Source organism: Dermacentor albipictus, chromosome 1 (assembly GCF_038994185.2).
Source record: "Dermacentor albipictus isolate Rhodes 1998 colony chromosome 1, USDA_Dalb.pri_finalv2, whole genome shotgun sequence".
Taxonomy (NCBI): Eukaryota; Metazoa; Arthropoda; class Arachnida; order Ixodida; family Ixodidae; genus Dermacentor; species Dermacentor albipictus.
This window is the reverse complement of record NC_091821.1, coordinates 488806054-488833880: the sequence shown is the minus strand read 5'-3', so window position 1 is coordinate 488833880 and position 27827 is coordinate 488806054. Positions and strand designations below refer to the sequence as shown.

Here is a 27827-nt window from a genome sequence, read left to right as displayed (position 1 = left end):
CAGCTCATCAGTTCATATTCCACCACCTAACTTCAATAAAGCGCATGATACTTTTTCTTCTTTTTCCAGTTATGTGCTCTCTTATATATGAAGTCATCATTTCGCTTATTATTCTTGTTTTTAGTATTCTTTAGTATTTGAACTGGAGTGGCTACATTTTTTTTTTCATTGTTTATTGAAGGAACTGTGTCTTTTGTCATTTTCTAATATGTACATTAAGGACCCTGTTATTTTGTAAAATTATTTATAGCTAGTATAAGATGCGCATACATTTTTCCACTGTCTATTATTAATGTTATGCTATTATGCTTTGTTATGTGACATATATACTCTTTTAATACTACTGTAACGCCCCCCTTACCCAATGCCTCATACGAGGCCTCTAAGGACATTTTAAAATAAATAAATCAATACATAAATATAACGCTTGCGGTCCCACACGCGGGGGCCCCTCCAAGTCACCGGCTTCAAGAAAACTCAATTGTCCGTTTTTTTTGTTTTTTTTTGTCGATCGCCTTTTTGTGGACTACTGCTATTGCAAAACTGAGCAAGGCCGAGCACTGAAAACGCGGGCTATAATTTCTTGAAGATAGCCATGTTTCCTTTCCTGGTTAGTAATATTTCAGTAACAATAAGAACTATTCCAATAATATCAGTTATAAATCTCTTTATCCCCCTCTCTCTTCCAATGTAATCTTCTCATCTACCATGAAAAGATAGCGCGGATACGGATTCCAGGCTTCAGCACTACGTATGTTTCCGCATGACTGGCTCCTCAACAATACCATTGTGGTTTCTGGTCACCAACGCAGTTATGCTGTATAACGAGTGGTCACCCATTTGACTTGCTCCTACACCAGCCACAATTAGGTCAGCTGGCTGGCCCGAACATAAAGCTTGTGTACAATGCGTGTCATCGAGCCTGAGGTCGTTGAAAAAGGTAGTCCTTTGACGTCATAGCGCACGATCCAGTATGGATGCTACTTTCAACGAACGTATGGATGGTTCGTTTCCTCTCACCTTTTGCGCGAGCGCCCAAATGACGGGACGTCCAATGAAGGCGGCCTTGGCGCCCAGTGCCAGTGTCTTGGCGACGTCTGCAGCATCGCGCACTCCGCCGTCCACGTACACCTCGATTGGCAGGCCTCGTACGGCAGCCGATATCTCGCCCAGAGCCTCCAACTACTCCAGATTATACAAAGTGCAGCTGTATATGCGTCTTCTACAAACCATGCGTGCAAAATACCATGGGACAAGAAACAAAGCCGCGTTAAGCAGTGCGCATACACCACGTAGCAGAGGTTTAGGTACCATGTAGCTTGAACTGAACGTAACGTATGAAGCTCATGGATTTTCCAAAAGAACTACTGGCAGTGCCTCCTAGTTTGCGAAAAAAGAAAAAAAATGTATTTGCGTGAGCCCCACGAACCGGGTTACACAAAGCAGCTGTTTGATATTAGGTGGCACCTACATGAATTCGGCGTCACTTTCAATGCACCTCATCCATTTTTCCCTGTTTCTTTGCGTGGACAAACGGTAAGGCATCCGGCAGCCGGAAAGCAGTGGTTGTCATATTGCTACACGCGTGTGATATTTGATTGTTTGAACGATGCGCGTGGGTGCCATCACTTGAGAAAAGAGAAAGAAGAACGAACTGGGCTTGCGCTGTGAATCTAACCGGTCAGCGCTGCAACCACTGCTGTAAATATAACCTGTAAATAGTTGCTCGTCTTACTGACTCGTCCTTCGTGTAACAATATCAAAGCCATATCATATCCAAGGTTACATCCGCGTAAATGAAAATGACGACCGAGGCGCGTGAAGCGCGTGCCGTGCAACACCTGTTGATTGCCCAAAGCAAGGAGCGAGCTGTGGTTATCGTGCAATTCTGTGACGGAGCGGCTAGATCAAAGCCTTGCGCTACTTTTCGAAGTTCTAGGGGTTCTAATGAAATTAGGCTATCAGACCTTCTTTCATTTAGCATATTTATTAGACACTCCAAACGTCTGCGCCAAAAAATGCATTGGGAAGATTTTCATGTTTTTTTTCTACGAACTTCATGTAGTCCGTCAATGCAGGCCCCTGGCACGGTGAACCTTGCATCATCGGCTTAACATGACTGACCGCACTTCACTTGAGGAGTTTCTCATCGTGTCATTGTCACTGTCGCGGAAGACTCAGATGTCTCCATAATAAATGAATACCTTTAATTTCAGCCAACACTATCTTAAACTGATAGTGGCGGATAGCTTTATGTTAATTATACTGTGACTAGTCGGGGAACACCTCCTGTGCACGCAAAAAGGATGCTGCTCAAACAGTTTTGACACGCAAGCGTTCTGTGTCGAGGTCGAGCCAGTTTACCATGTTAGGTAAGTCACGAAGTTGTCGTCACGCAATTATTTTCTTTACATTCCCGTGAGATAGCGCCAGTTTGCCATATTGTGAGAAACAATATTCCGGTTTGATGGCGTGAAAGCAAGCTCTACCTAATCTACAAATCTAGAGGTGATAAGGATAGGGTGAGCTCGTACAGGCCACTTACAGTAACATCAGTTTACAGAACGGTAATGTGCGCCACAAAATTAGAACTATCGAAGTGCGTAGAGAAGAAATATATATGGGGGGGGGGGCGAGCTCCACCACTGGAAAAGCTGGCGCCACCGTCGGCGTGACGTAGTATGAAGAATCATGTGGACACAGCGGCGGCGTCGGCTGCTTCGGAAGCGCCGAAGCGAGCTGAAAACGAAAGTTTAAAGTGCCACCTGCGCTGCGGTTCTGATTAAGTGGAGAGGCTTTTCCCGCTTCTGGTGTGTGCTTGAGAACACTTGAAAGCTCTATAATAGGTAGTGACTGGTTTTGAAGGTGTACAGCACGACAGACTCGGTGTCGCAGTGCCGGACGTATGCAGCGCAGCCCGGTATCAGCCTTCACACATACCCGCAGGACAAGACGCGGCGTGAAGATTGGATCGTGAAATTTACAACCGGCAGGAAGCCATCGGCTACAACTCGGGTGTGCAGCAAGCACTTCCGCGAGGAAGATTTCTGACACGGCGTCGGGGCTGCGATGTTCGGCAAGTAGCGGAAAGCGCCCACTGAGACATTGGCCCGCGCGCGCTGTCCAGCTAATATCGTGAAGCTTTGGTCTACAAACTTGGTGCTGAATACAGGCACAAATTCACTGTAATGGAAAGGAGACGGTAAAAAGCACATTAAGAAAGGCATGGCATGTGCCCATGCTTGTGTACCACCAAACAATGAAATGCACTGGATTAAGAAAAAGAAGCAGCGGTATTAGCTCGCTGAGAAGACCGATAAACATACAGTGCGGCGCAACTTGTGAAATAATGATATAGTAACGTCCAATGCCTCAGAAAAGAAACAACAAAGTGATTGAATCGTCAAGACGGGACATCACTAGTCACCGTCGTAGGCGCCGAAGTTCCTATATTTACAATGAGATTATTTTTGAACAGCTCTGCTAGTGTGCACGCAACAATGGTTGTTTGTGTACTGTCATATGCTCATATGCTGCGGCCTAAAGCTCACGGCATAGCGCGAGACATTGTGCGCCCACGTGCATGCAGACGCGCAGTCAGTCACGGTGAACCCGCGCGATCACTGCATTAAGGCTTCGTTCTGCCAAGCTCTATTTGGTTCTACAGACGTCGCACTATAAGAGCATATTTCACATAGTTTGCTCTCAGCGATTGCCTGCCTTTCACGTAAGAAACCAGTTCGGGGGACTCTGTCACGGCTACTCCGCGCAGTGGGAGTTCACTGTACGTATTCAATAACCATTCTGCGTTTTCTGTTTCACCAAGATTATTATTTTGACAGTAAAAAAAACTCCTTCGTTTTGAGAATACTTACAGAAGTCACCAGGAGGGCTCCTGCTTGATGTTCTTATTGAGTACCGACGGCCAAACCTATCAGGAGCGCGCCGCGTTATACCTGATACTAAACAAGTGAGGCGCTTTCGACAGATGGCGACTCTGTAAGTCCTCACCCCCAATACTGGGGGGTCTACACAGCGGGTTCGCACCATGCGGACGCTTAGAAGATAATATGCTTGTACTGACCCTGTGCACAGAGAATTCAGTAGTCCAGAACATATTTTTATCGATAGGATTTCTAGATACCAAGGGTGCCATGACAACAAAGACAGGCAATTGTTATGGAATATTCTCAGGCATAAAGGCATCGACAACGATTTCATGGAGCTGCTGAGGTAAATATATACAGGAAACTGAATAAAAATTGCATGGAAAGGCCTAAATTGAATGAAGTTGAGGAAATTCACCAAGGACTGAAGCAAGGATGTCCTCTGTCTCCAAATGTTATTGGCGCTTTATGGTAAGGGCACCGAAAGACGACTGGATAATAGTAAATTAGGGTTTGATCTATCATAAATGCTCAATGGACGAATGGTGCAGCAGAAGGTCCACGAATTGATCTATGCGTTCGACATAGTGCTACCAGCGGATAATGCAACATATTTATTAGACACTAGCAAATATATGTAGCAACACCGCGACAAATATAGGGCTTAAGTTTAGCACAGAGAGTTTTTCCCGAGCTGTTAGATATGCGAAGCAAATTTCTTTAAGTGAGATATATGTGCTATATGCCCTTACTCTCTCTTTCCTCTCTCTTTTTTCGTCCTACTTCTTTCCTTTCTTTTTTTCTCTTTTTTCTATCGCTCCTTGCTGTCTGCTGCCGTTTCAACCTTCTGGTTATTAGAACCAGTCAAGTTGCTTTTTAGCAACTTTTTTCCTAATGCCTTGGCACATTGTACCACTTGTTTTCATGAATAAAGGTATTATTATTATTATACTATTATTAAATCGGAAGTTATGGACTTTAATAAGAGACGAGTAATTACCTGGTGTCAATTCAACAGGAAGTCATACCCACAGTCAAGCAATATATTTGCCTCGGCATATACATAAACGAAAGAAAGACTTACTCAAGCACCCATCAAGATAATTTGAAAATAAGTGGAAGCCGAATTCAGCAACTATGGGCGCTATAACGTAAAACTATTCCAAACTTTTCTATTCCAATTCTGCTATCAGCCCACCGCGACTGGTCAGAAACATATTGGACCACCCCCGCTTCGCCTGTCTGTCACACCACGTCACGAAACTCGCGATAGCTCCCCATCTGATATGATGTTACCCACTGATTATGCATGATTGGACCGAACAAAAGAAAAATAGGTATTTTTGATTCGACGGCGTTTTGCCATTAGCCCTCGGCTATCGGTCAAAAGTTTTTGGGATGCACCCACTTCACTTGCCTCTCACGCGACGTCACAATACCGCGAAAACCCACCGCGTGAAAGTGACGTGTACTCATTAAAGATGCACTAATATGCCGAAAAACACTTAATTTTCTTCTGCATAGCCGCAGGCTACCCCGTTCCGAAAGGAATAAAAGATGGCTGCCACTGATCGCTTCGGCACTGGCTACTCGCCCCTGCCGGAGAGCATAGATTTACTTGCGTATAATAAAGCTTTTTGTGTGGCCGTGTAACGTTTTCGAGAATTTTCGGAACTTTTGCGACCTCGTTCTGCCAACTCTTCTTTGCTGAGGATCCGTTTTAGCGTCATTCTTAAGCTTCCGTTGCACGCCGCCGCGATTGTCAACGAGCCACCGCAAGCTAAGTAAGATAAAGTGGATCAATCGCAGACGCCGGCACCACCCTCTTCATCCGGTTATCGATATTCAGTGCAGTGGCTCGGCCCCATTGAATCCCTCTCCACTTGAGCATGTTCCTCGCCTCTTGTGAACCAATTAGATAAGACAAGCCGCTCAGCGCAGGCAATGTTATTCGTTTTTCAAGCGAACAAAAGTGGCCTCCTATGAAAAAGGGGAGCATTTGATTGGTTTGTTGAGACAACCCTGCGGGTGACCGCCCGGTGCTGGCGTCGGCGGTTACGCAAATTTGACGTCGGGAGATTGGAATAAAAACATATTGGAATACGTTTACGTTATACGGCCCTATGTCACATACAGCACTTTGGAGCCACAACAATTAAGAGGTAGAGCACAGAATCTGGAAAGAGTAATGGTGCCACCGCTAACGTTAGCAAATGCCCTTCTGTTCCTAAAATCAGGTATCTTGCCGAGGTTGGAAGTTAACCAAAGATCGGTAGGTCGGTTGGCATTGGCAGCCCATGGTAAAACCACAAATGAGGCAATGTAGGGCGACATGGCTTGGTCCACTTTGAAAGTCAGGCGAGCACAGAGCAGAACTGGTTTTGAAGAAATACTCGGGAATATTGATCAGAATAAATGGGTGGATAAAGTGCGTGAGTATCTCTTTCCTGAAAAGCGTGGACATAGAATGAATGAAGTGGTCAAGAAAGTTGGAACCTAGTAGAGGGTGATTGACAACCAGGAGTCATAAGAAAGTGCGAGAAACAGATGCGTTGAATTGGATGGAAAGATTGGAAACAAAAGACTAAGCAGATTTACGAGAATTATAAGAAAGATATTAGAAGGGAAATTGTGTACGGCAACACGAAGGGAAGTGCTTTGCTATTTGAGGCTCAAGCTGATTGGCAAAAACGCACCGCAGCAAATATTTTGGAAAAAGATGAGGCACGTGTATGCTGCAGGGAAAATCCGGAGACCACTCGGCACATCCTGATGAAATGCCAAGAGATTCAACCCGCAGGTAACGTACACCTTCCAGAAGCGCTTGGATTTAAAGTGGATGGAAGCACCGACCGGTCATCAGTCGAGATAAGCAAGAGACCTTTAGAGTATTGGTAAAAAAAAATAGGAAGGGCATTGATACGACCGCATCGGTTACTTGCATAGGTAGCGGTACAATTAGGTACATAAAGAAGTTTGGAGGAAGAGATAAAGATTAATGATTTGTACACAAAAATGCTAGAAGGAATAACATGTATGGCACACCTGAGTCACTGAAGCAGGCCAGGTGGCTATTTCTCAGCCACGTTCCAAAGGGGGTGGAATAAATAATCTTCAGTCATCATCACCATCGTCGTCCGTCGATTACAGCAGAAAGGGGGACGGTCAGAGTAGGGTAGGCCAATACAGCGAGATGATAGAGGGGTCAGAAGAACTTCAGTTTGGCCTAGTTGGTATTTACTGCATATCATATTGACCGCAAAAAAGACGGGGACATAGGAAGAAAACACATAAACATGTGTTGGGGTCACATCGTCGTGGGGTCACATCAAGCGCCTATGCAAAATTCTCCGCGCAGAGTTGTGGCGGCAAGTTAGACTGCTCAACGACTGGCTTCGCATCATATGCTTTACTAAAGCTACAGAATGGCATGCCGAAAAGGATTTGAACGCCGCTAGACGTGCCTCCCATCAGTTGACCGAGTATTACTGGAACAACATGGTTGGTCGTTTCCTTAGGGCATGGAAGGATACGAGGGCTAGTCAGGGAGAAGGAAATAAGCCGCTTGTTCTGGGCGATGCCAGCATCCCAGAAGACGTGACCGCCCTGCTTGCTAAAGGACCGAAGTACAGCGTCGAGCATCAAGTTCCTGCCCATGAACTGGCTGCTCTTAACAGGCGGGTGGCGAAGAAGGCTCCGCAGGATCACCATGACAGGTGCCTGTTGGAAGGTGTTGCCTCTCTTAGCAGGAGTGTCTCGCAACCGGCTTCTAATCGAACTGTATCCGCCATTCATAGGACTTTGACGTTTTGTAAAGACAACGAGCTTGTTCTTTTGGAAGCAGACAAAGAAGGGGGATTTGTTGTGCTCCCGAAGGGCATGTTTGGTACTAAAGCCTCTGAGGCACTCATGAAGAATTTTAAACCTATTAAGAACTCTGAAACTAGAGTAAAAAGCAGGGTTATAAGAATGTGCGAGTCTCTTAATCTCGATAAACTAGCTAGGGACATCAGTAGCGCTTCAGGTGCCGCACTAAATGTTTTCTTTACTGCGAAGACGCATAAACCCGGCATCCCATTCAGGACGATAGTTAGCGAGCGTGGAACGTGGCAGGTTCAAGTTAGCCGCTTCATTTTAAGGAGTTTAAAGACGCTTGTTATATCTGACCCCCTTGTAACAAAAAGCTCTGACGAGGTTGTTGAGTTTCTAAGGGCTAACCAGGACATAGGTCCGGCTTTTTCGGTTGATGTGGAAGATCTTTTTTACTCCGTTCCTCATAGAGATTTGTTTGATGCTGTGAGGATGTGTATTGAAGAAAACGGCACCACTCCCTTCCAGAACGCAGTTGGTATTTCGGTGGAAGATTTTTTAGCCCTTTTAGAAACCTATCTTAATAGCACTTTTATCAGTTATGACGAACAGTTCTATTTGCAGAAACGTGGAATCTGCATTGGCTCGTGCCTTGCGCCGCTTTTGTGTAACATTTTTTTAGCTACCATTGACAAAGCGCTTGATCAGGCGTTTGGGGGGGCCTTTTTAAACATTTTAAAAGTTTTTAGGTATATGGATGACTTTTTAATTGTTTTTAACGGGCAAGGAAGTCTAACTTCTTGTGACAGCATTTTAGCCGTTTTTAAACAACTTGGCAAAGGGCTTTCTTTTACTCACGAACTTCCACTCGACAATTCCCTGCGCTTTTTAGACCTACGCATTTCCTTTGCTAAAGGTCACGCGTGCTGGCAGTACTTCCCTCGGGCACAAAAGGGCTTGGTGCCATACGATTCCTCCCAGTCAAAGATGGTTAAGCGAGGAGTAGCGATGCTCTGCTTAGAATCGGCTCTCCGCAAATCGTGTGTGCACAAGATGCAGCTTGCCTTTGACAATCAGATTTCCCGTCTTAAGACGGCAGGGTTCCCTGACTCGATGGTAACGCCAGTGGTGGAAACCCTCCTGCAGAAGGTAAAAGGATCTAGGGGCAAAGCAAGGGTGAGGACGACTTCTATGGCCATAAGACCTCAAGTAGTACCGTATATCCACAGGGTCGCTCACAACCTAAGGAAGGTGGCAGGCAGGTTTGGAGTCCCCCTTGTCTTTTCAGCCCCTTTTAAGCTGGCGCGGCTCTGCCCCCGCACCTCCCGTGATCCTAATGGAAGGCTAGGTTGTGGTAAGAACCACACCAAGCCGTATGCCAAATGCAATGTAGGAGTTGTGTATGAAATCCCCCTGGCCTGTGGCAAGTCCTACATAGGGCAGACTGGACGGTGCCTAAATGATCGAGCCAGGGAGCATGAGCAAAAGTTAAAGAAAGATGAGTTGGCGCACTTACCTGCGCACTGCAATGCCTGTCGCTCTGCACCTCTTTTTGAGGAGATAAAGATTCTGGGCAGAAGCCATGACCAGACTGCACGTGAACTGATGGAGGCTTACCATATAAATAAGAAAGGCGAAGATTGTGTTAGCGATACCTCCATTAGGTTGTTTCAAGTGGAAATAGATTTCTTTGATAATTGGTTGCCACGATAAGCTGATGTGCATTCTTGTTTGCCGCGATCTGCGCATGTTCCTTTTGCCTATATATGCCCACTGGCTGCTATGAATAAATCAGTTGAAAGTTACCGCCTGTGCTGTTTATGTGTTTTCTTCCTATGTCCCCGTCTTTTTTGCGGTCAATATGATTTGCAGTGATAGAGGGGTCACCCGCGGTAAGGGGGCGGGGAGGAAGTAGGTGGGAAAGTGAAGAGAAAAACCTACCATCCATCCCGCCAAGCTCGCTCTATTTTCACCGAATGCTTCCATTCGGTCCAGAGATAGCAGCCTTTAAGTGCTCTCGATGAACGCGTGGCAGGTGTGGGCTCGCCTGCGCACTTCCCCCGGAGCCTGTCACGACGCATTTGCGCGTGACACGCACTAGCCGTCGCGTCGCACATGCCTATGACGCCTGGTAGCCTCCGAGGGGCTGCGTATGCTGCGCGGCAGCACAGACCTCGCGTGCTTGCTGTTGCTGTCATTGCTTCGCGCTGTGCACTTTATGCGTGATTTGGCACATTTATGGACTTGTATTTGTGAATGCGCTACAAAGCTGCCCACTGCTTCTCAGAATGCACGTTTCACCCTCGTTATTACCGATCCCTTTAAAAGAGGGATGAGCAACGTTTTTTAAGGGTTGGCAGTGCATGATGAAATACCGGTTTAGCAAAATCAAGACGTAAGCATGGAAACAGCAAACGGACATACAGACAAGGTGCTTTTTTTTCATTTTTCTTGATCGTGCATCAGGTTGCTTTCCAAATTGTTCAGCTTATGCTTTTACTAATGTACGCGAGTGCTATTGTTAACTTGATGTAACCGTCGAAATGGCTGCAGACAGAATAATGAGATTCCTTTTTATTGAGTTCGTTTTCGCTGGCAGTAAAATATATTGGCCGTATCAACTTAATCCTAAGGCAATTTCATCCTTGCATTCATCACGTCAAAAACTTGTGAAGAATGGCATAGAAGAAGTATACTCCACTAACTCCCTAAAAGCCACACCATCATTTAGCGGACGCACCACTCAGGCTGCGATCCGCGCGTAAACTCGAGACTGGCTATGCTATTCATGTACTGGCGAACGTAGCGGACGCTTTACAGAAGCATGCTTAGCAGGCCCAAGCGTACAAGTTGTGGATATCACCAAGGCAAATCTTGCTGTCGGCCCTGACATTGATGGTGTTTTGCCCAGCTTAATAAGTTAGTCACAACGTAACAGTAAAAGGTTAAAAGAAGCGCTTGTGATAATGACACAAGCGCACAGGTTCCGTCTTGTTGGCAATACAACATAATAAGGCAAATGCAACCGCATCAACGGGCACGGACAAGCAAGTGGATGCTTTTTGTCTGGCGCTCCTCATGTACAATTGCTTGTCCGTGGTCTTGCTGGCGCTTGGACTTTTTTCAGCACAAAACTAGTTTACAATATTACTATGCTTCGTGCATGAAATTTGATTTGATTGCGTAAAAGCTACGTAGGTCCAACAGACACATCTGTATAGACTACGCGCTAATAGCAACAGGGTGCAGAAACTTACACCAGATAAATTTTTTAACCAATCTTTGTCAGAAATGTAGCAGACGCTGTCGTGCTGAAAAGGACATAATTCTAGGCAGAAATACATTGGAGATGACTCGCTTTATATTGGAAGCTAAGTGGACATGCACGGTTGGGGATATGGGGCTGAGTACAAGTCACTTGACTTGCCCACTAAAGGTTTGGTATTTCTGCGCATCAACTTAGCGTAAACAATCAGTGTCAACATTTATTATATAACTATTGTTAATGGTGACGGTGGCGATGCTCACAAGTACTTAGGCTTATATACTTGTTCTGTGACGTGTAAAGAAGATGGTAAGAGTAGGGTGCTGTACAACAAACTAAAGGAATATTGTGGGAAGTTAAAGCCATGACTCTGTGTTCATGAAAGTATCGAACCGGCATTGAACCAGAACGTCACAGTTTTTTTTAAACTCCCTAGCGGCAATAAGGGTTTCAGGTTCAGGATGGCCACCTTTTCTGGAACTTTTGATTCATGCATTACCTCCATTTGTTGATCATCTATGCTACCTCATTTATAAATGCGAATAATACTCACGTGATTTTAAAGGTAGCAGCGTCGTGAGGACAATTTCAGCGCATTGCGTCAAGGGGGAGACTGTGTGTTGTGTTAACGCGACACTATTTCATCGCATCCAACGCGCGGACTCATCAGACTGGGATTCCAGCAAAGTAACTGATGCAGTGGAGCACGTACAATTATTGCTTGTTCCCAGCATATCTATGAACGGCAGGCATTGATCTCTTATGAACAACAGCTCGTTCAGATAAAAATCATTAGTGGGCCATCGACCGGTCATATCATTGAAGCGATCCATCAGGGCTCTCACAGAATATTTAGCTAACGTAGGCCTACAATCAACGCTGTGAACGAGCCCTTCGGCCACGAACGTGTATATAATCACAAACTATTGCCTGTCCTCATCTTTACTTCTAAGTCGCCTATTTTTCTCCTCTTCCTTTCACCCTGGGCAGAGTAACATAGTGGAGGACTCCGCATTTTCTCAATAGATTCTCATCTCCCCTTGCCTAACCTAATTTAATTTAATTCTGGGGTTTTACGTGCAAAGACCACGATGTGATTATTAGGCACGCTGTAGTGGGGGACTACAGAATAATTTCGACCACCTGGAGTTCTTTAACGTGCACTCAATGAACGATAGACGGGCATGATTGCATTTCGCCCCCTTTGAAATATGGCCGTCGCGGCCGGGATTCGATCCCGCGGCCTAGCGCTTAGCAGCGTAACGCCAAACCTACCAAGCAACTACGGCTAGTCCCTCTCTCTCCCACAATAAAGCTTCGCTTCGCATAGATTCCGTCAGCATTGGTGTAGGATCTCCATAATTCATTTGTGACTACATGCACCCTGAAGAACAAACATGCGCAAACTTTCAGTGCAGTTATTCACTGCAATTATTCTTCAATTATTCAAATGATCATTAACCGGTTCAAACTGGTTTTAACCACATTTTTTCGCTCTGGAGTTGAGCCGGAACAGATATGTTTTCAGCAAACCTAAATAAAAACCGGAACGAAAAAAGTGACGTTTCGACACTCCGATCCTCATGCACTTTTACCGAGTTCTCGTCGTGTTTTTGTTACACAAGTATTGAAGATTTCCTGCCGACAAGCTGACATTACAGCCAGAGCAGTATATTAATTCATCTACAATTCACATATGGTTTTTCTACTTACGTAATGCAATGCATGAGAGAAAGAGGAGCAAACGCACAACGCTGGAGGGGCATTCGTAGCATGCAATGTACCAAGAGTATGTGGATGATGAATTAGTATCTAGCCCGTGTTTGTAATTTTTTATTTTTACTTCTTGGATAGATCATTGCTGTGATTGTACAGCTGTCTTTTCTACAAGATAAATGGCCAAAGCCAATGCCGGCGAAGCCAATTCGTTGTTAAGTGAAGCCAACGCATTCTATGTCATGAAGGCACAGAATATGATGTGGCATCATCATCGGGACTGCCATCAATCGTGTTATCAGTGGACTTAAGGCAACAGCCGGAATCAACGCAACCTCGGAGCCGCGCACGCGCCAGGCTAGCAATAGACCTTGGCAAGAACAAAAAATAAAAAATTCCAGTCCCCTTTGGCATCTCATTGGATTCAGTCATCGCGTCCTTGCACTCCATACCTGGTGACGCGGAATTGGTGTTGCCAACCAGTGGCGTAGCAAGGAGATGGGAGACCGGCAACTCCTCCCCCCCCCCGAAATTTCTGCTAGCATCCGGTCTACCCAGCCCCCCTCGCCCTCCCCGTCCCCGGTCAAGTGCTTGCCCCTACACTCCCCCCCCCACCCCCCCCCCAAAAAAAATGTGGCTACGCCACTGTTCCCAATTCGTGTTCGCATCCTGGGAACGATGTAGGTGTCCACGCCACATGGCGCCTTATTTCGTCGCGCTTTGTTCAGTCCTGCCTGAGCACCTGTAACGTGAGTGAGTTGGTGCCTGCACAGGGTGTCAGCGTGCCAAGCCGCAGCAATACCATGTTCCCCTAGCACATCGGTTCCTGCATTCCAGTGACAAGGTCGCCGTGGTCCATCTTGAAGTCGTGGGCCCACTTCTTCCGTGTCAAGCCTTCGGCTGTTTGTTTACGTGTATCGACCAGTGCTTTACGTACCAGGCAGAGACGCCTGTCTATGGCATCGAAGCCCTAACTGTTATCGTGGCGTCTTTCATGACTTCGGCAGCACGATTTGGTAGCCCCCCAAAAATCATCACCGCCCGTGGACGGCATTTCAAGTCGGCCTTGTAAGCCGGGGTTCTCGACCTACTTGAGTCGAATTGTTAGTGCACAATCGTCTCATACCCAAACACATGGCTTTTGGCAACGCTTCCAGAGGCGCCTAAGGTAAGTGCGCATCGCTCGCGGCACACCGTCGCAGTGGGTGGCGCGCATTTCGCATTGGAATACGCTGCAAGCTGAAATCTGATTTCGGCTCTTCCAGCGCTGCGCTTATGTACTGCGGCCCTTCCCGCTTGCCCTGCGATTTGACGTGGCGACAACACCATGCCCTGCCCCTCCTGACTATACCACGTGTCTTCGGGGTGTCTTCCGCAACTTTGAGCCCACCCCTACCGATACTGGTCCGTCACGAAGCCTGCATGTCAGCAGTGACCTCTCTCGCGTAATGCGCGCTTTCCACGCTAACCGCGTGTCGTTCCGGCCTTGCATCCTAACTAGCTCGAGTTGTTCCCCTTCAACGATCGCCGCAACACGACATGCGTTGTCAATGTAAACAAACGGCAAGCCCGGGACAATTGCTTTCAAACAGCTGAGACCTGATTTCAGCGTCACATTTGCCGTCGTGGACAAGGCGTTGGTGCCTGTACTACCTATTCCGACACCACGCCGGCTGCACGAGCCCACGCAATTATCCGTTACCGCCTTCCCTGCTCTCCTGAGATCAGCCCTGCAGCAGCAGCAGCAGCGTGATTGGTCCAGCCCTTAGTAGCGCTGAGCACAACTGTCAACGCTAGCGTGCAGCAGTGAGGGCCCTTTGCTGGCACGAGAAGGGAGCAATAAAGGCCAGTTACCTCAGCAAATGCTAGCATGCGCAGTGGGCCTTTTGTCTCTACTTGAATATTAACCGGCCTTTGTTCGGAAAATAGAACAAAGTGGTGCAGTACGCTACGCAGTACTGATCAAGAGTAGTCAAAGATTGGACGTTGCTAGATCCAACGTTTTGGCAAAGGAACTTTTCTTCGGGGCCACGATGCCTTGATGAAGACAAGTCCCCTTAACAAAACGTTGACTTCAGCGGCATCCCTTGTTCAACCGCTATTGATAATATGAAGTCTTCAGCTCGATGCGATCCTTTGACGTGTTCGAGGAGGTAACTGTATGGACAAGAGTTGTGCTTCTCTGCTTTCGCTATTTAGCGAGTCTGTTAATGTGCGATTTGCAGTTTCGACTTCGACAACTTAGTACTCGTGAAATGGTGCAATACGAGCAGATTCTAACCAATCACATACTGAATCAGTAGCGAAGCGTAATTGCGGCATTGCTCTATTGGCTATGAGCACACATTGTCGTAGACATCGTGTCGAGGGGCGCCAAACAGACAACGTTTTTCTTTATGTAACACGCGCACCTTCGCTGTGGAAGCGGATGCGGTGGTTGTTGCGGCAATGATGAACACGGCGATCACCGTGGGCTGCTCCGAAGCAGTCAGCTGCACCCGAACACACACAGATCAAGCGCTGACGCGAGCGAAGTATGCACTTAGCTGTTGAGCGTGATCTTGCCCGACGTATCCTAAAACGAAACAGGAAATGTGAGGCGCACTTCGATAAAAACACTGCCGGATCCGTCTAGTGTACCTGTAGAAAAAGTTGGAGGGAGACGTCGGACGTACCTTTAGCCACAGCCTTGACAGAAACCAGAACGATAATTCAAATAGCGGAAAAATATTTGAAGGTCATCGTCGTACTGATGCTAGGATTGAAAATTTGACTGTGTTCGCATAACATTAATTTCATTCGCCATCAGTCCTCCAACTCTAAGTTCTACGCTTAAAAGGGTGTTTCAGACGTAAGTTAAAAAATTTAGATCTGTTGAGCGGAAGGTGGCGGTTAGTTGGAAACGTATACTGCCCGCTCTTTCATTGCCGCAGTACAAGTGGCGGAACTGTGTTGTTTGCCGCAAGCGAAAATTCGTATGTGGTTTTAAAATAAGATTAGATGATACACTTACTTTAAGACATATTAATTTAACGAAGAGAAAGGCTCCAAATAATTAGTGGTATCGTGCTCTCAGATCCATTGATATCAGATGCAGGATGAAATCTCTGCGCTGGGCTATATATTTTAGCCACACCGCTAAGGCTTCCAACGCCATGCACTTTCGCCAGCTAGTGAACATTAATATATTCGCTTTGCAGTAAAAGTATGTAAATTGATAATGGGTGACGCACCATAGCCCATGAAAGTAAATTTAGAAAGAGTGTTATTCTGACAACAATTATGTGACCCAAAATACGTTAGCTGTTGTAATGAATGTGCCCTTGTACTTCACGAGGATCTGTTATTTTCCCTATGAACGTTTTCTGGAAAAGCACAACGCGGTTTTCGTTCAGACACACGTTCCGACGTTCCGTTATAACAAGCAGCTTTACGTTGACCGGTGCCAGAAATCACAAGGTATGGATAACACATTTTTGGAGAGGGGTTTTGCACGTTCATGTCCTTTTCTTCTTTTTCTAGGATTCATTTCATTGGGGGAAAGTACGGAGCATTCTGGCACTGTAGCATGTGCTTCCTCTCATGATATGTGCAAGCTTAATTGCAGTTAACTAAATCAGGTAACTGGTGCGCCCAGTAATGTTGCCAGTTAAACTGGGAGGAGCTAAGAAAGTTTAAAATCGAAGATCAGAAACCTTTGTGGTTGTTCTAGACGTGATACAGCTGTTTGGCACCTTCAGCTATGACAGACCAACAGCAAGAGGTAACCGTTAATGCGATATTATACAAGTTCATTGGGCTTGAAGACGTGATATAAAGCAAACTCTAGGTCTCTTTAGGAAGTTGGTAAGTGTGAACGGCAATATACAGAGTGTTAAAAGTTACACTTTCCTGGTCCTTAAAAAAATAAATGCGAAGAGGACTACACAGAAGCCATTTTGCTACCGATGGTATACCGATCGCAGACTGTTAGGAGAATTGTCGTCGTAATGTCAGTATTTATTTAAATTCAATAATTAACCTTTTATTTACTGCAGTTAGCATGTATTTTTATATTGAAATCTCAGGGGTGGTGCCATTTGGTTAATGTTCAATTTTGAACAATTTTAGTAACGCGCCTATGTCACGAGATAAGCACGTCTGAATTTTCTGCCCGAGCCGCGTAATTACGCATCCGAGACGGCGGCACCCGCTATGAGGCCCCTCCCTAGTGTGACGCAGCTGTTGCGTATGACGCTCCGTCTGACAAGAATGCGTAGTGACAGACGACGGCGATCACTTTTCGTACTTGGCCACCGTTTGCGTTCGTGGCCAGCGAAACCGAAGGATGACTTTACGTGGTGGCTTGGCCGAGCTCTTTTTTGAAGCAATGACTTGTAGAATTGGCGACAAAGCACGGTGCCACCGCCACGTACTGTCGAAGCAATCAAGTGCACGATTATGATACTGGCTTTGGCTTTATTTGTTTGTTTTGGCATTTCGGAGGCTCAAAGTCATGCAAGCGCTAAGCATGAAACAAAGGTAACAGCTGCCTGGCAGCATCTTAGTTGCCAGTGGTGTTCCAGGGACGCTGTACCTGTCCGAAGTGTGTGGTTTGAGGGCCCTGCTTTGCCTACGCCTGAAAAACTGCTGCGAAATAGAAGTACGACTGTGAACTGGCGTCAGTAGTGCACTTCATTGGCGTGTACCTGACATTTTTTTTTATTCTTCACGGTTTTGCGAAAGTGCCCAACAGATCAGGCATCGCCTTACAAGCGCATCGAGTGAAATCCTGAGCTTCCATTGTATGCCTTTGCCACTAATTGCCTCTACTAAGCTGGGCCATTCAAAAAAGCAAGCCCTGCGTTGGGACCAAAGAGAAAGAAATTAAGCAAGAGGGGACACTCGGCAAAAGCTGGCAACAGCAAACACGTCAGGCCTAGTGTCAACTCCATCCCTTAATTGACGCGAGCACCAGAAAAAAAGAATGTGAAATGAACTTACAGAAAACCATAAATTTTTTTTCTTTCCCAATAAAACTAAAAAAGTTTTGCATGTAAATGAACTTATACTTTGCGACTTATTCTTCTTGCGTTGCCTAGCAACAAGCTAGCGGCGCGCCTAACGCGCACGCATATGTCATGCGCCAGACATGCCACAGGAGCAAGCGAGGCCGGCTGCGCATGTGAAACTCGCGTGCTCGGCGACTCGTCTGTTTTGGATGTAGCCCGTTTTTTGGGCTCCCGGTGTTCTTTTGCATTCCATCTGCATTTCGACACGGCACCGCTGCACTACTGGACTACAGCAAAGTGAGGAATTTCGTTGGACAGTCTGCGACGCACATCACGCACATTGAGGCTTACTGCACAAAACTGAACCTATATAGTGACGCAGTTATCGAAAGAGAACTCCGCCTTTCAGGCCTAGTTAATTTTAGTTTTTTACTCGTACTGGGAAATGTTTGCGGCGCTTTCTATGAGCTCAAGCATTATTATAACTAAATGTTATAGCTCATTATAATGTTATAATGTTATAGCATCATTACAGCTAAATAAAATTAAATAACTTATATCGGCAGTTTTTGGGCACGCTCGCTGCACCTGGCTTTGTGACGAAAAGTACCTGGGCCGTGTGACGCAGTTTCGCGTATACTGAATCTTACCGGGACAAGTTTTGGCACTTTCTCGGACTCCAGACATTATTGCAACTGTGGTGAAGAGGAAGACAAAGGCGCTCTTGTTGCGGCTGTGCGCGTGATCAGCGTTTGTCTACTGCCAGTGCTACCAGACTGTGCCTAGTGCCTCATAATAAATCATCTTATTACATTTGGTGGAAGGTGCTCCACTCCCCGACCTCACCCTGGAACTTCGCAGCCGAACTTTAACATCTGCTCCAGCCGCTACTATGACCGACGCTCCCAACAATCCACTTGGCGCATCTGCCGCTCCTGTCATGTGCGGCGCCATGCAACGGCAGCGGGACCCTCCTGTTTTTAGCGGATCAGGTGAGACTGACGTAGAAGATTGGCTCTCTACCTACGAGCGCGTCAGTGAACACAACAAGTGGGATGACCCGACGAAGCTCCGTAGCGTCATCTTCTATCTTGCTGACGTTGCGAACCTCTGGTTCCACAATCACGAACGGGAACTGCAAACCTGGTCCGCTTTCAAAACTGCATTCGCTGAAGTCTTCGGTCGCCCAGCCTTGCGAAAACTCCGTGCCGAACAACGCCTCCGCCAGCGCGCTCAACAGCCCGGCGAGACTTATACAAGTTACATAGCGGATTTCGTTGATATTTGCGCCCGCGTCGATTCCACCATGACTGAAGAGGACAAGGTGAAGCACATCCTCAAGGGCATCGAGGACGACGCATTTCAAATGCTCCTGGCGCGGAACCCTACTTCTGTCGCAGCTGTCGTCACTCTTTGCCAGAGCTTCGATGAGCTGCGTCGACAAAGGGTCCTTGCGCGCAGCGCTCTCGCACCTGGCGACTCTCTCTCGGGCCTCACACTTCGCTCGAACACCACGCCAGCAGCATCGCTCTCTCTTGAGATTAAGGATTTCTTTCGTGAGGAGGTGGCACGCCAATTGTCTATGCTGCCTCTCAATGATGGACCTCCCCAGCCTGACACATCTCTGGCTGCTCCCATTAGGCGGGCCATTCGCGAGGAACTTGCTGGGTCTTTACCTTTCGCCCACCCCTGCCCTCCCGTGGCTGCACCTCTGACCTATGCCGAAGTCGCCGCGCGACCTGCGCCGCCGACGTTCTCGTTTCCGGCGCCAATGCGACTTCAAGCTGCACCTCCTCCCGCGTCGCCTCCCGTTCCATCTCGACGCCCAGTTCAGACCCCTTGGCGCACACGCGACAACCGACCCATATGCTTCGCTTGCGGTGTCGCCGGCCACGTTGCGCGCTTCTGCCATCGTTGCATGCCACCGGGTAACGCTACCATCGCACCGCCTGGATATGCCTATTCCCATGACACCACCGGGCATGCGGTTCTTCCCGACCACGAGTTTTCGCCGCCTCCTCGACGCCCTGTCGGCACCCCTCGTTCGCCATCACCACGTCGTCGCTCACTTTCCCCCTTACGTCGCCGCCTGTCACCTAGCGAGGGAAACTAGTTGCTGCAGTTCCGCAGGCACGAACTGCAAGCTTCGCGACTTCTACAAGGCCTGCACAGTCGCCACGCAATTTATTGGACGTTTTGGTCGAAGGAACCGCCACAATTGCGCTTATTGATACTGGGGCTGCAGTTTCTGTTATCGACAAAAAGCTTTGTCGCAGCCTCCATAAGGTCACAACGCCGTTGTCTGGTATGCTTCTAAGCACCGCGACTGCGCAGCATATAGCCACGCTCGCTCAATGTACTGCCAGGGTGGTCATCGACGGCATTGTCTATGTTGTTGAATTTCTCGTGTTGTCATCATGTTCACATGACATTATCCTCGGCTGGGACTTCTTGTCTCATCATCGTGCCATCATCGACTGTGCCCGGGCCGAAGTAGCGCTTTTCCCGCTTGCCGATGCCCCGCTGCCTGACCCTTCTGAACAGAAAGCCTCCAAGCTCACTATTGTGTCCGATACGGACATACCACCCATGTGTGTGCTTGTGCCCGTCTCTTGCTCTACCGCGCCAGACGCTACAGTACTTTTTACACCGTCGCCGATTTTTCTACGTCGCAAGGCCCTACCTCTCCCATTTGCCGTCCTCACCACTGTGTCTGGATTATCCTCAATGCTTGTGTGTAACCCGTCTCACTACCATGTGACGTTACTGCGCGGCGAATCACTCGGTCGTGTTCAGCCCCTTGACCCGCTTCACATTCTCGATGTTTCCGACGACACGGCCTGTTATGAACTCGACGCCCTCACTTCTCCCGTGCCATGCACATCATCATCATCGTCGTCGTCGTCATCGTCGTCAGACATTCTTGAATCTCTCGTAGACGCCGATCTGCCGCCTCCATATCGCCAGCAAGTCTTCGCGCTTCTTCAGAATTTTCGCTCGTTGTTTGACTGTGACCAACCATCTCTGGGGCGTACGGCAACCGTCACTCACAGCGTACACACTGGTTCCCATCCTCCTTTACGCCAGCGACCATACCGCGTGCCGGCAGCCGAGCGAAAGATCATTAACGAGCAGGTCGACGACATGCTGCACCGTGGCGTCATTCGCCCTTCCCACATTCCTTGGGCGTCTCCTGTAGTATTAGTACGCAAGAAGGACGGGTCAATACGCTTCTGTGTTGATTACCGTCGACTTAATAAGATCACTCGTAAAGATGTCTATCCGCTGCCTCGGATTGATGACGCCCTCGACTCCTTGCAAGGCGCGGAGTACTTCTCATCTTTGGATCTTCGCTCCGGCTATTGGCAAGTGCCCATGGCAGATGATGACTGTGAGAAGACAGCTTTCATCACGCCCGATGGCTTGTGCGAATTTACCGTAATGCCATTCGGGCTCTGCAACCCGCCCGCTGCTTTCGAGCGTATGATGGACACCATCCTTCGCAACTTCAAGTGGAAAACATGTCTTGATGCTACCTTGATGCTACCTTGATGCTACCTTGATGACATCGTGGTGTTTTCGCCAGATTTCCCGACGCACCTCGTTCGCTTGCGTGAGATACTGACCTGCCTCACCTCTGCTGGCCTCCAACTTAACATCAAAAAGTGCCGTTTTGCTGCTCGCAAGTTAACAATATTGGGTCACGTTGTATCGAAGGACGGCGTGCTTCCTGACCCAGCCAAGCTTCGCGCGGTCGCAGAGTTTCCGACGCCCACTACTCTTAAGGCACTCCGCAGCTTTATAGGGCTCTGCTCTTACTTTGGGCGTTTTGTGCGCAATTTCGCGACTATCCTCGCACCACTGACCAATTTGCTTACCGCTACTAACGGCATCTCCGCGTGGTCAACTTCCTGTGACGAAGCCTTCCAGCAACTACGTCGCCTACTTCCTTCGCCACCGATTCTTCGACACTACGATCCCACAGTGCCTACAGAGGTACATACGGACGCCAGCGGTATCGGACTTGGTGCAGTCCTCGCACAAGGGAAAGACGGCTATGACGAGTACGTCGTCGCGTATGCGAGCCGCACCTTAAAGAAGGCAGAAGCCAACTACTCAGTAACAGAAAAGGAGTGTTGGCCATTATTTGGGCGCTCGTCAAATTTCGTCCATACCTATATGGTCGCCCTTTTGACATTGTCACCGACCATCATTCACTTTGCTGGCTGTCCTCGTTGAAGGATCCGTCAGGTCGCCTAGGGCGATGGGCACTCCGCTTACAAGAATATGATATCCGCGTTGTCTACCGATCGGGCAGAAAGCACGCTGACGCCGATGCGCTTTCTCGATCACCGCTACCTTGTGATGTGGCTTCAGTGTCTCCGCTCTTCGCATCCATGTCAGCCTTCAACGTCGCTGATATGCCGGACGAGCAGCGTAAGGATCCCCTGCTTTCAACTATGCTGAATTTCCTCCACGACCCATCCGCCACACCCTCTTCTCGAACACTTCGTCGCCAAGCCGCTCACTTTACTGTCCGCGACAACGTTCTTTACCGCAGAAATTATTTGCCTGATAGTCGCAAATGGCTCCTGGTGATACCACGACACATGCGTTCTGACATATGCGCTTATTTTCATGCTGCTCCTCATAATGGTCACGCCGGTGTTCTGAAAACGTATACTCGGCTAAGGCAGCGTTTCTACTGGCACGGCATGTATCACTTCGTGCGCCAGTACGTACGCGCTTGCACGGCGTGCCAACGGCGGAAAATTGCACAGCGCCCACCTGGTGAGCTACAGCCGCTGCCCTGCCCGGCTCGGCCCTTCGATCGCGTTGGCATAGACCTGTACGGGCCACTTCCCTGCAGTTCCTCGGGTAACCGATGGATAATTGTAGGTGTCGACCACTTGACGCGCTACGCCGAGACTGCCGCACTCCCGGCAGCCTCTGCGCGCGAAGTTGCGTTCTTCATCTTGCGGAACTTCGTTCTTCAACATGGCGCACCACGCGAACTGCTCAGCGACAGGGGACGTGTCTTCTTGTCCGAAGTCATCCAAGCCCTTCTCGCTGCATGCAGCATCGTTCACCGCAAGTCTACAGCCTACCACCCACAAATGAACGGCTTGACAGAGAGGTTCAACCGCACACTCGGTGACATGTTGACTATGTACGTCGCCTCGGATCACAGTAACTGGGACACTGTTTTGTCGTACGTCACGTATGTCTATAATACGGCCACACAAGCTACCACTGGCTTTTCGCCTTTTTTTCTGCTGTATGGACGAGAGCCCTCGTGTACTATGGACACAATGCTCCCATACCGACCCGACGCTTCCGAATGCACGTTTGTGTCTGAAGCCGCCAAATACGCCGAGGACTGTAGGCAGCTCGCGCGAGCCCTTACGACCGCTGCTCAAGGTCGTCAAAAGCTGCGGCGTGACAGTGACGCGCTTACACCAGTTTTCCCGACTGGTTCCCTTGTTTCGTTGTGGGTCCCGCCTCACAGCCCTGGCCTTTCGACCAAACTCCTTGCACGCTATGATGGCGCCTACCGCGTCATAGACCGTACCTCCGCTGTCACCTATGTTGTCGAACCTGTGACACCTTCACCCGACCATAGGCATCGCGGGCGTGACACGGTTCATGTCAACCGACTTAAGCCGTACATGACCCCCTCATCCTACCTACGCCGTAAGTCGCCAGGATGGCTCCTCTTCTCTCCCGGGGGCCAGTGTGGTGAAGAGGAAGACAAAGAAGGCGCTCTTGTTGCGGCTGTGCGCGTGATCAGCGTTTGTCTACTGCGAGTGCTACCAGACTGTGCCTAGTGCCTCATAATAAATCATCTTATTACACAACTAATTTCGTTACCTTTTGGGTACTTTTCAAGCACAGTCGGCACGCTCGGCTTAGTGGCGCAGTTAGTTTCGCGTGTACTGAATCGCACTGGGAGAAATTCGTGACGCATTCCCTGACACCCCAAAAATGATTGTAATTCATTTCGTAACTTTTTGAAATACTTTTGAGGCATGCTCGCCGCGCCTGTGGTTGTGAAGCCATTAGCAAAAAAGCAAGCCGGCCGTGGTGAGTTAGTTTTGCGTGTACCGAATTTTAATGGGACAAGTTTGTGACGCTTTTTGTGTCTCTGCAGCAACATATACCTTATTTCGGTATTCGCGCTTGTCGAAAGCGCGACGAGCGATTGCCGAGAGTGATAACACGGGAGTGTGTTGCTTGAGCCAGCAGGACGCGTAAAGATAATGCCGAGAAGCTCAAGAACTTGACCTTTCTGTCTTCTGAGCTACTGAAAACAGGCTTTACACCCACGAATCTGTCTTCAGTGCGATTAGAAGGCATTCTGCGAGCGTGTAACATGGTGTGGCTTAGAGCCTGTGTTATAGCCACCTCGGTGTACTTCGCGTACCATCGCGTCGACTGAGGCCACGTTGTTTTGGAAACGCGCAGTCACCAGTGTATTTGTGCTCTTAAAGTGCTGAAAATAATGCCCGGGAAGGGAGGCATGCATGAAAATTGGTTTTCATATTGTATTGCATTGTTTGAGAGCAGTCTATTTGCTACGAAATTTATGTAAAAGTGAATTTATCTGTAATGCTGCTCATTCATCACTCACGCGCGTTTCGCCTCTACACGCAATATTCCAGTTAGGTCAATATACCAAAATAATACATGCTTGTAATTTATTTATTTTTTTAGCTGATGGCATCTTGTGGAGCTTCGCATGGCAACGACTGCTGCTTACCTGGTGCCACAGCTTTGGATTAATGCACTAGAAGCCTGGAACTAGCATTTATACAGAGTAAAATAAACATTTCATCACTTCAGAAGACGCCTTGCGTTTTCTTTATGAATTTGCACGTGACACAGATTCGGTACAAGTTTGTAAAGATTGTTTTCAATCATTTTTACTAACTAAAATGATTCCGCACCAAGGTCACCTGTAGTTCAGCAGTAGAAGCGAAAAACAAAAAAAAATGCCGCGCCGATCAGCGGAGCCGGCATGGCGTGTACCAACTGGCGTTCAAAACGCGCGCGCCAAAAACCGAAACCGGGAGGCGTTAATACCATCCGGCTGCTTCATCAGGGTCGGGACACTATTCTACCGCAGAAAAAAAAAATTATGTAGTGCTATCAATAACGTAGATGAACGGCAATGCCTCATTAGAAATGAGTCTGTACCCGTCTCGCCATCCGAATCGGCGAGTTCTAACCAAAGCAGTATTTGTTAGCATTATCAGGCGTTTTCGCACTACAGGCTCAGTTCACCAAAAAGGACAGCCCAAGAAGAGCATCATTGATGTGGACTTTATTATTGACGTACTTGCCTGCGTGCATGCAAAGCCAAATGCAAGCATCAGGGAGATTTCTAAACAATGCGGGAAAAGCGTGGGAACAGTGCACAACGTTCTCAAAAGCACGAATTTTATCCATACCATCCGAGTCTTCATCAAGACCTAAGTGAGGTAGACTTTTGTAAGTGCGCCCTAATATAATCGGCCAAGATAAGGATTTCGTACAAAGATTGCCTTGGACTGATGAAGCTCGATTTTGCTGGAACAGCAGAGTGAACATTCACAACGCCCACTACTGGTCGCAAGGAAATACTAATTGACTGCGGCAACACAACCACCAAATTCGTTGGGGTCTAAATGTGTGGTGGGGCATACTTGGGGACATAATCATTGGCCCTCACTTCTTCGAAGGGAACCTCGATGGAAAGAATTAAGCGCACGAAATTCTTGCTGGTGCCGTTCATAAATTTGCTTCGAGTCTCCCTGTCAAGGAAGTGCGGCAAGTTTGGTTCCAGTATGACGGGGCCCCACCACATTTCTCCTCCATGCAAAGAACTGGTCAAACTGTAACTTTCCATGGCAGTGGATTGACTGCGAAGGCGAGATGTTTTGGCCGCCGAGATCCCCTGATCTCTCTGCACAGTACTTATTTTTGAGGGCTACGTGAAAGATCGCGGTTACGTAGTTGAGCCCGCCGATGTCAACGACATGAAGATGAGAATAGTTACCACCTGTAGAAGCATCGGCCCGGAAATGCTGCGAAGAGTTGTCGGCTCGACGCGAGAGAGGTTCATATGGTGTGTTGCGGTGAAAGGCAAGCATTTCGAGCATTCTTAAACCGGTGGCTTCTTGGAGATTGTCATAATTCTAATTTGAGTAAGATTTCATATCCCTCGACACTAATATTATCTAATCAATGGTATACTTAAAGCAAATTCTTAAAATGTTTCTATGTCTTGTTTCTATGTAGGCCATGGATTTACACTGTACCTTTTTTTGTTCTTGTTCTTTTATTCTCACTTCTGAAATAATGCCGGAATCGGAGCTGTGTGTAACTATATAAATAGGAATTTGACTACGTTGACATAATTTCATGCTCTGTCATGAGGACTGGTAGATGCGTTCTAACTTTAGAAAGGTGACATAGAGAATACGAGTTATTAACCTGCGTTTCGTAAGCGCTGACAATGCAGGGTCGTAAATTCTACTTACGCATGTGCAAGGCGCCCTGGAAACTTTAGTGGTTAATAATGTGCTGCATGGCAGCTGACGCTGTCGCTTTATGTTGTGAGATGGCATTAATTTCCATCATTCTGCAAACAAAGCTTCCATAATTATTTAAAAACTAGAGCAGTAGCGCTGCTCTGCATAAGAAGTCTCAAATGGCACGACGTCTTGTCACCCACTCTAGTAGCAATTGCTCGAAGAAACGGGGCTCGTCTCACGTCGTCCGCACAGCCATTCTTTGGTTTCGCTGGCCAAGAACGAAAAGTTCTCACCGTCGCCTATCACCCCACATTCTCTTCAGACGGAGCTCCATACGCAACAGCTGCGTCAAACTAGGGAGGGGCCTCGCATGCGTAATTAGACAGCTTGGGCTGAAATTTCAGACGTGCATATCTCCGGACACAGGCGTGTTACTAAAATTATACAAAATGGAATAGTCACCAAATGGCACCATCTCTGAGTTTTCAATATTAACATACATGCTAACTGCAGTAAAAAAAAAGTTCATTACCAAATTTAATTAAATGCTGACATTACGACGAGAATAATCCTCACAGTTTGCGACCACCTGGCCGTATAACCTAGGTAGACAAATGCTTCTGTGTACTTCTCTTCGCATTTTTTTTAAACCCAGAAAGTCTCATTGTGAACGCCCTGTATAATATTTTTCAGTGCGGCACTTCAAAGGATTTATCGACACTTAAATGGCCAAAAGCACAACTTTTTGGGCATATTAGAGAACTTTCGTACTCTGTAGCCACAGAAACGGCACCGCTGATGCTTAATTGCTTGCAATAACCTCTGTGCTTGCCATTTTACTCAGTGATGCACATACCGTAGTTATGGTTCCATCCAGCTGACGTCCACCGTGGTTAGACACGAGTATAGCGGCTGCGCCATGTTCTGCAGCCAGCAGAGCGTCGTCTCCTGCGTTCAGCACAGCAGCAGCACAGGAGAGTACTTTCATGCTCTTTAGTATCAACTGCAATTCTGGGATCCTAGTAATTCGTATCAGGGACCATCAAAATATTTCAAGCCACAAACAAGAAGAAAAATGGCATCTGCACTGTTCTTGGCAAGCATGAACAGCCCCTCCTGCTATCAGCTTAGTGTCCCTGCGTTCGCACTTAAGCATTCGCACTAAAGTGTGAACAAACCTTTTTTCCACCCAGTCGTGGTCATTAAAGCCAGTAGTCACTAAAATTTTTCAACGAGATATGAAGATGTCTAGGATCTTTCTCTGCCAAAACACATCGTTTTGTCAAAGGCGTGCGCATGACTAATAGCATAAATACCAATAGAAATTTCATTCATATTACTGAACAGCATGTCTACTTCTCCGTGGCATTTTGCACGTGCTCAAGCAACTTCAGGCAACTTTTTCATATCTGCTTGGAGTCGATGCTCGGTTTATGCAGCTGAGACAATACGCCAGCTGCGATGTCAATTACAATTTAAGTGCGCCTCTGTACATTAATTTCTGGCCGCCTTTTTAATTCGAAGCAGCGAGTTCTTGCTATGGCTACAACGGCCCCTACCGATCCCACCACCACGCTTCTTCTTTTTTTTTTTTTACGCAAAGCTATTTTCTGCGAAAGAATCATGGAAGCTCGTCGCAACC

The 27827-nt window shown here is 47.6% G+C and overlaps 1 protein-coding gene across 1 annotated transcript in view; it reads right to left on the bottom strand.

Moving 5' to 3' along the window:
* LOC135912294 (2-Hydroxyacid oxidase 1-like) overlaps positions 1–27827 on the bottom strand; it is a 119074-nt gene that overhangs the window by 15113 nt on the left and 76134 nt on the right. The window contains exons 7-8 of the mRNA XM_065444688.1: positions 27042–27133; positions 1021–1182 (exon numbers count right to left, since the gene is read on the bottom strand). Coding sequence (XP_065300760.1) covers positions 1021–1182; positions 27042–27133 — 254 coding nt within the window. The remainder of the gene's footprint in view (positions 1–1020; positions 1183–27041; positions 27134–27827) is intronic.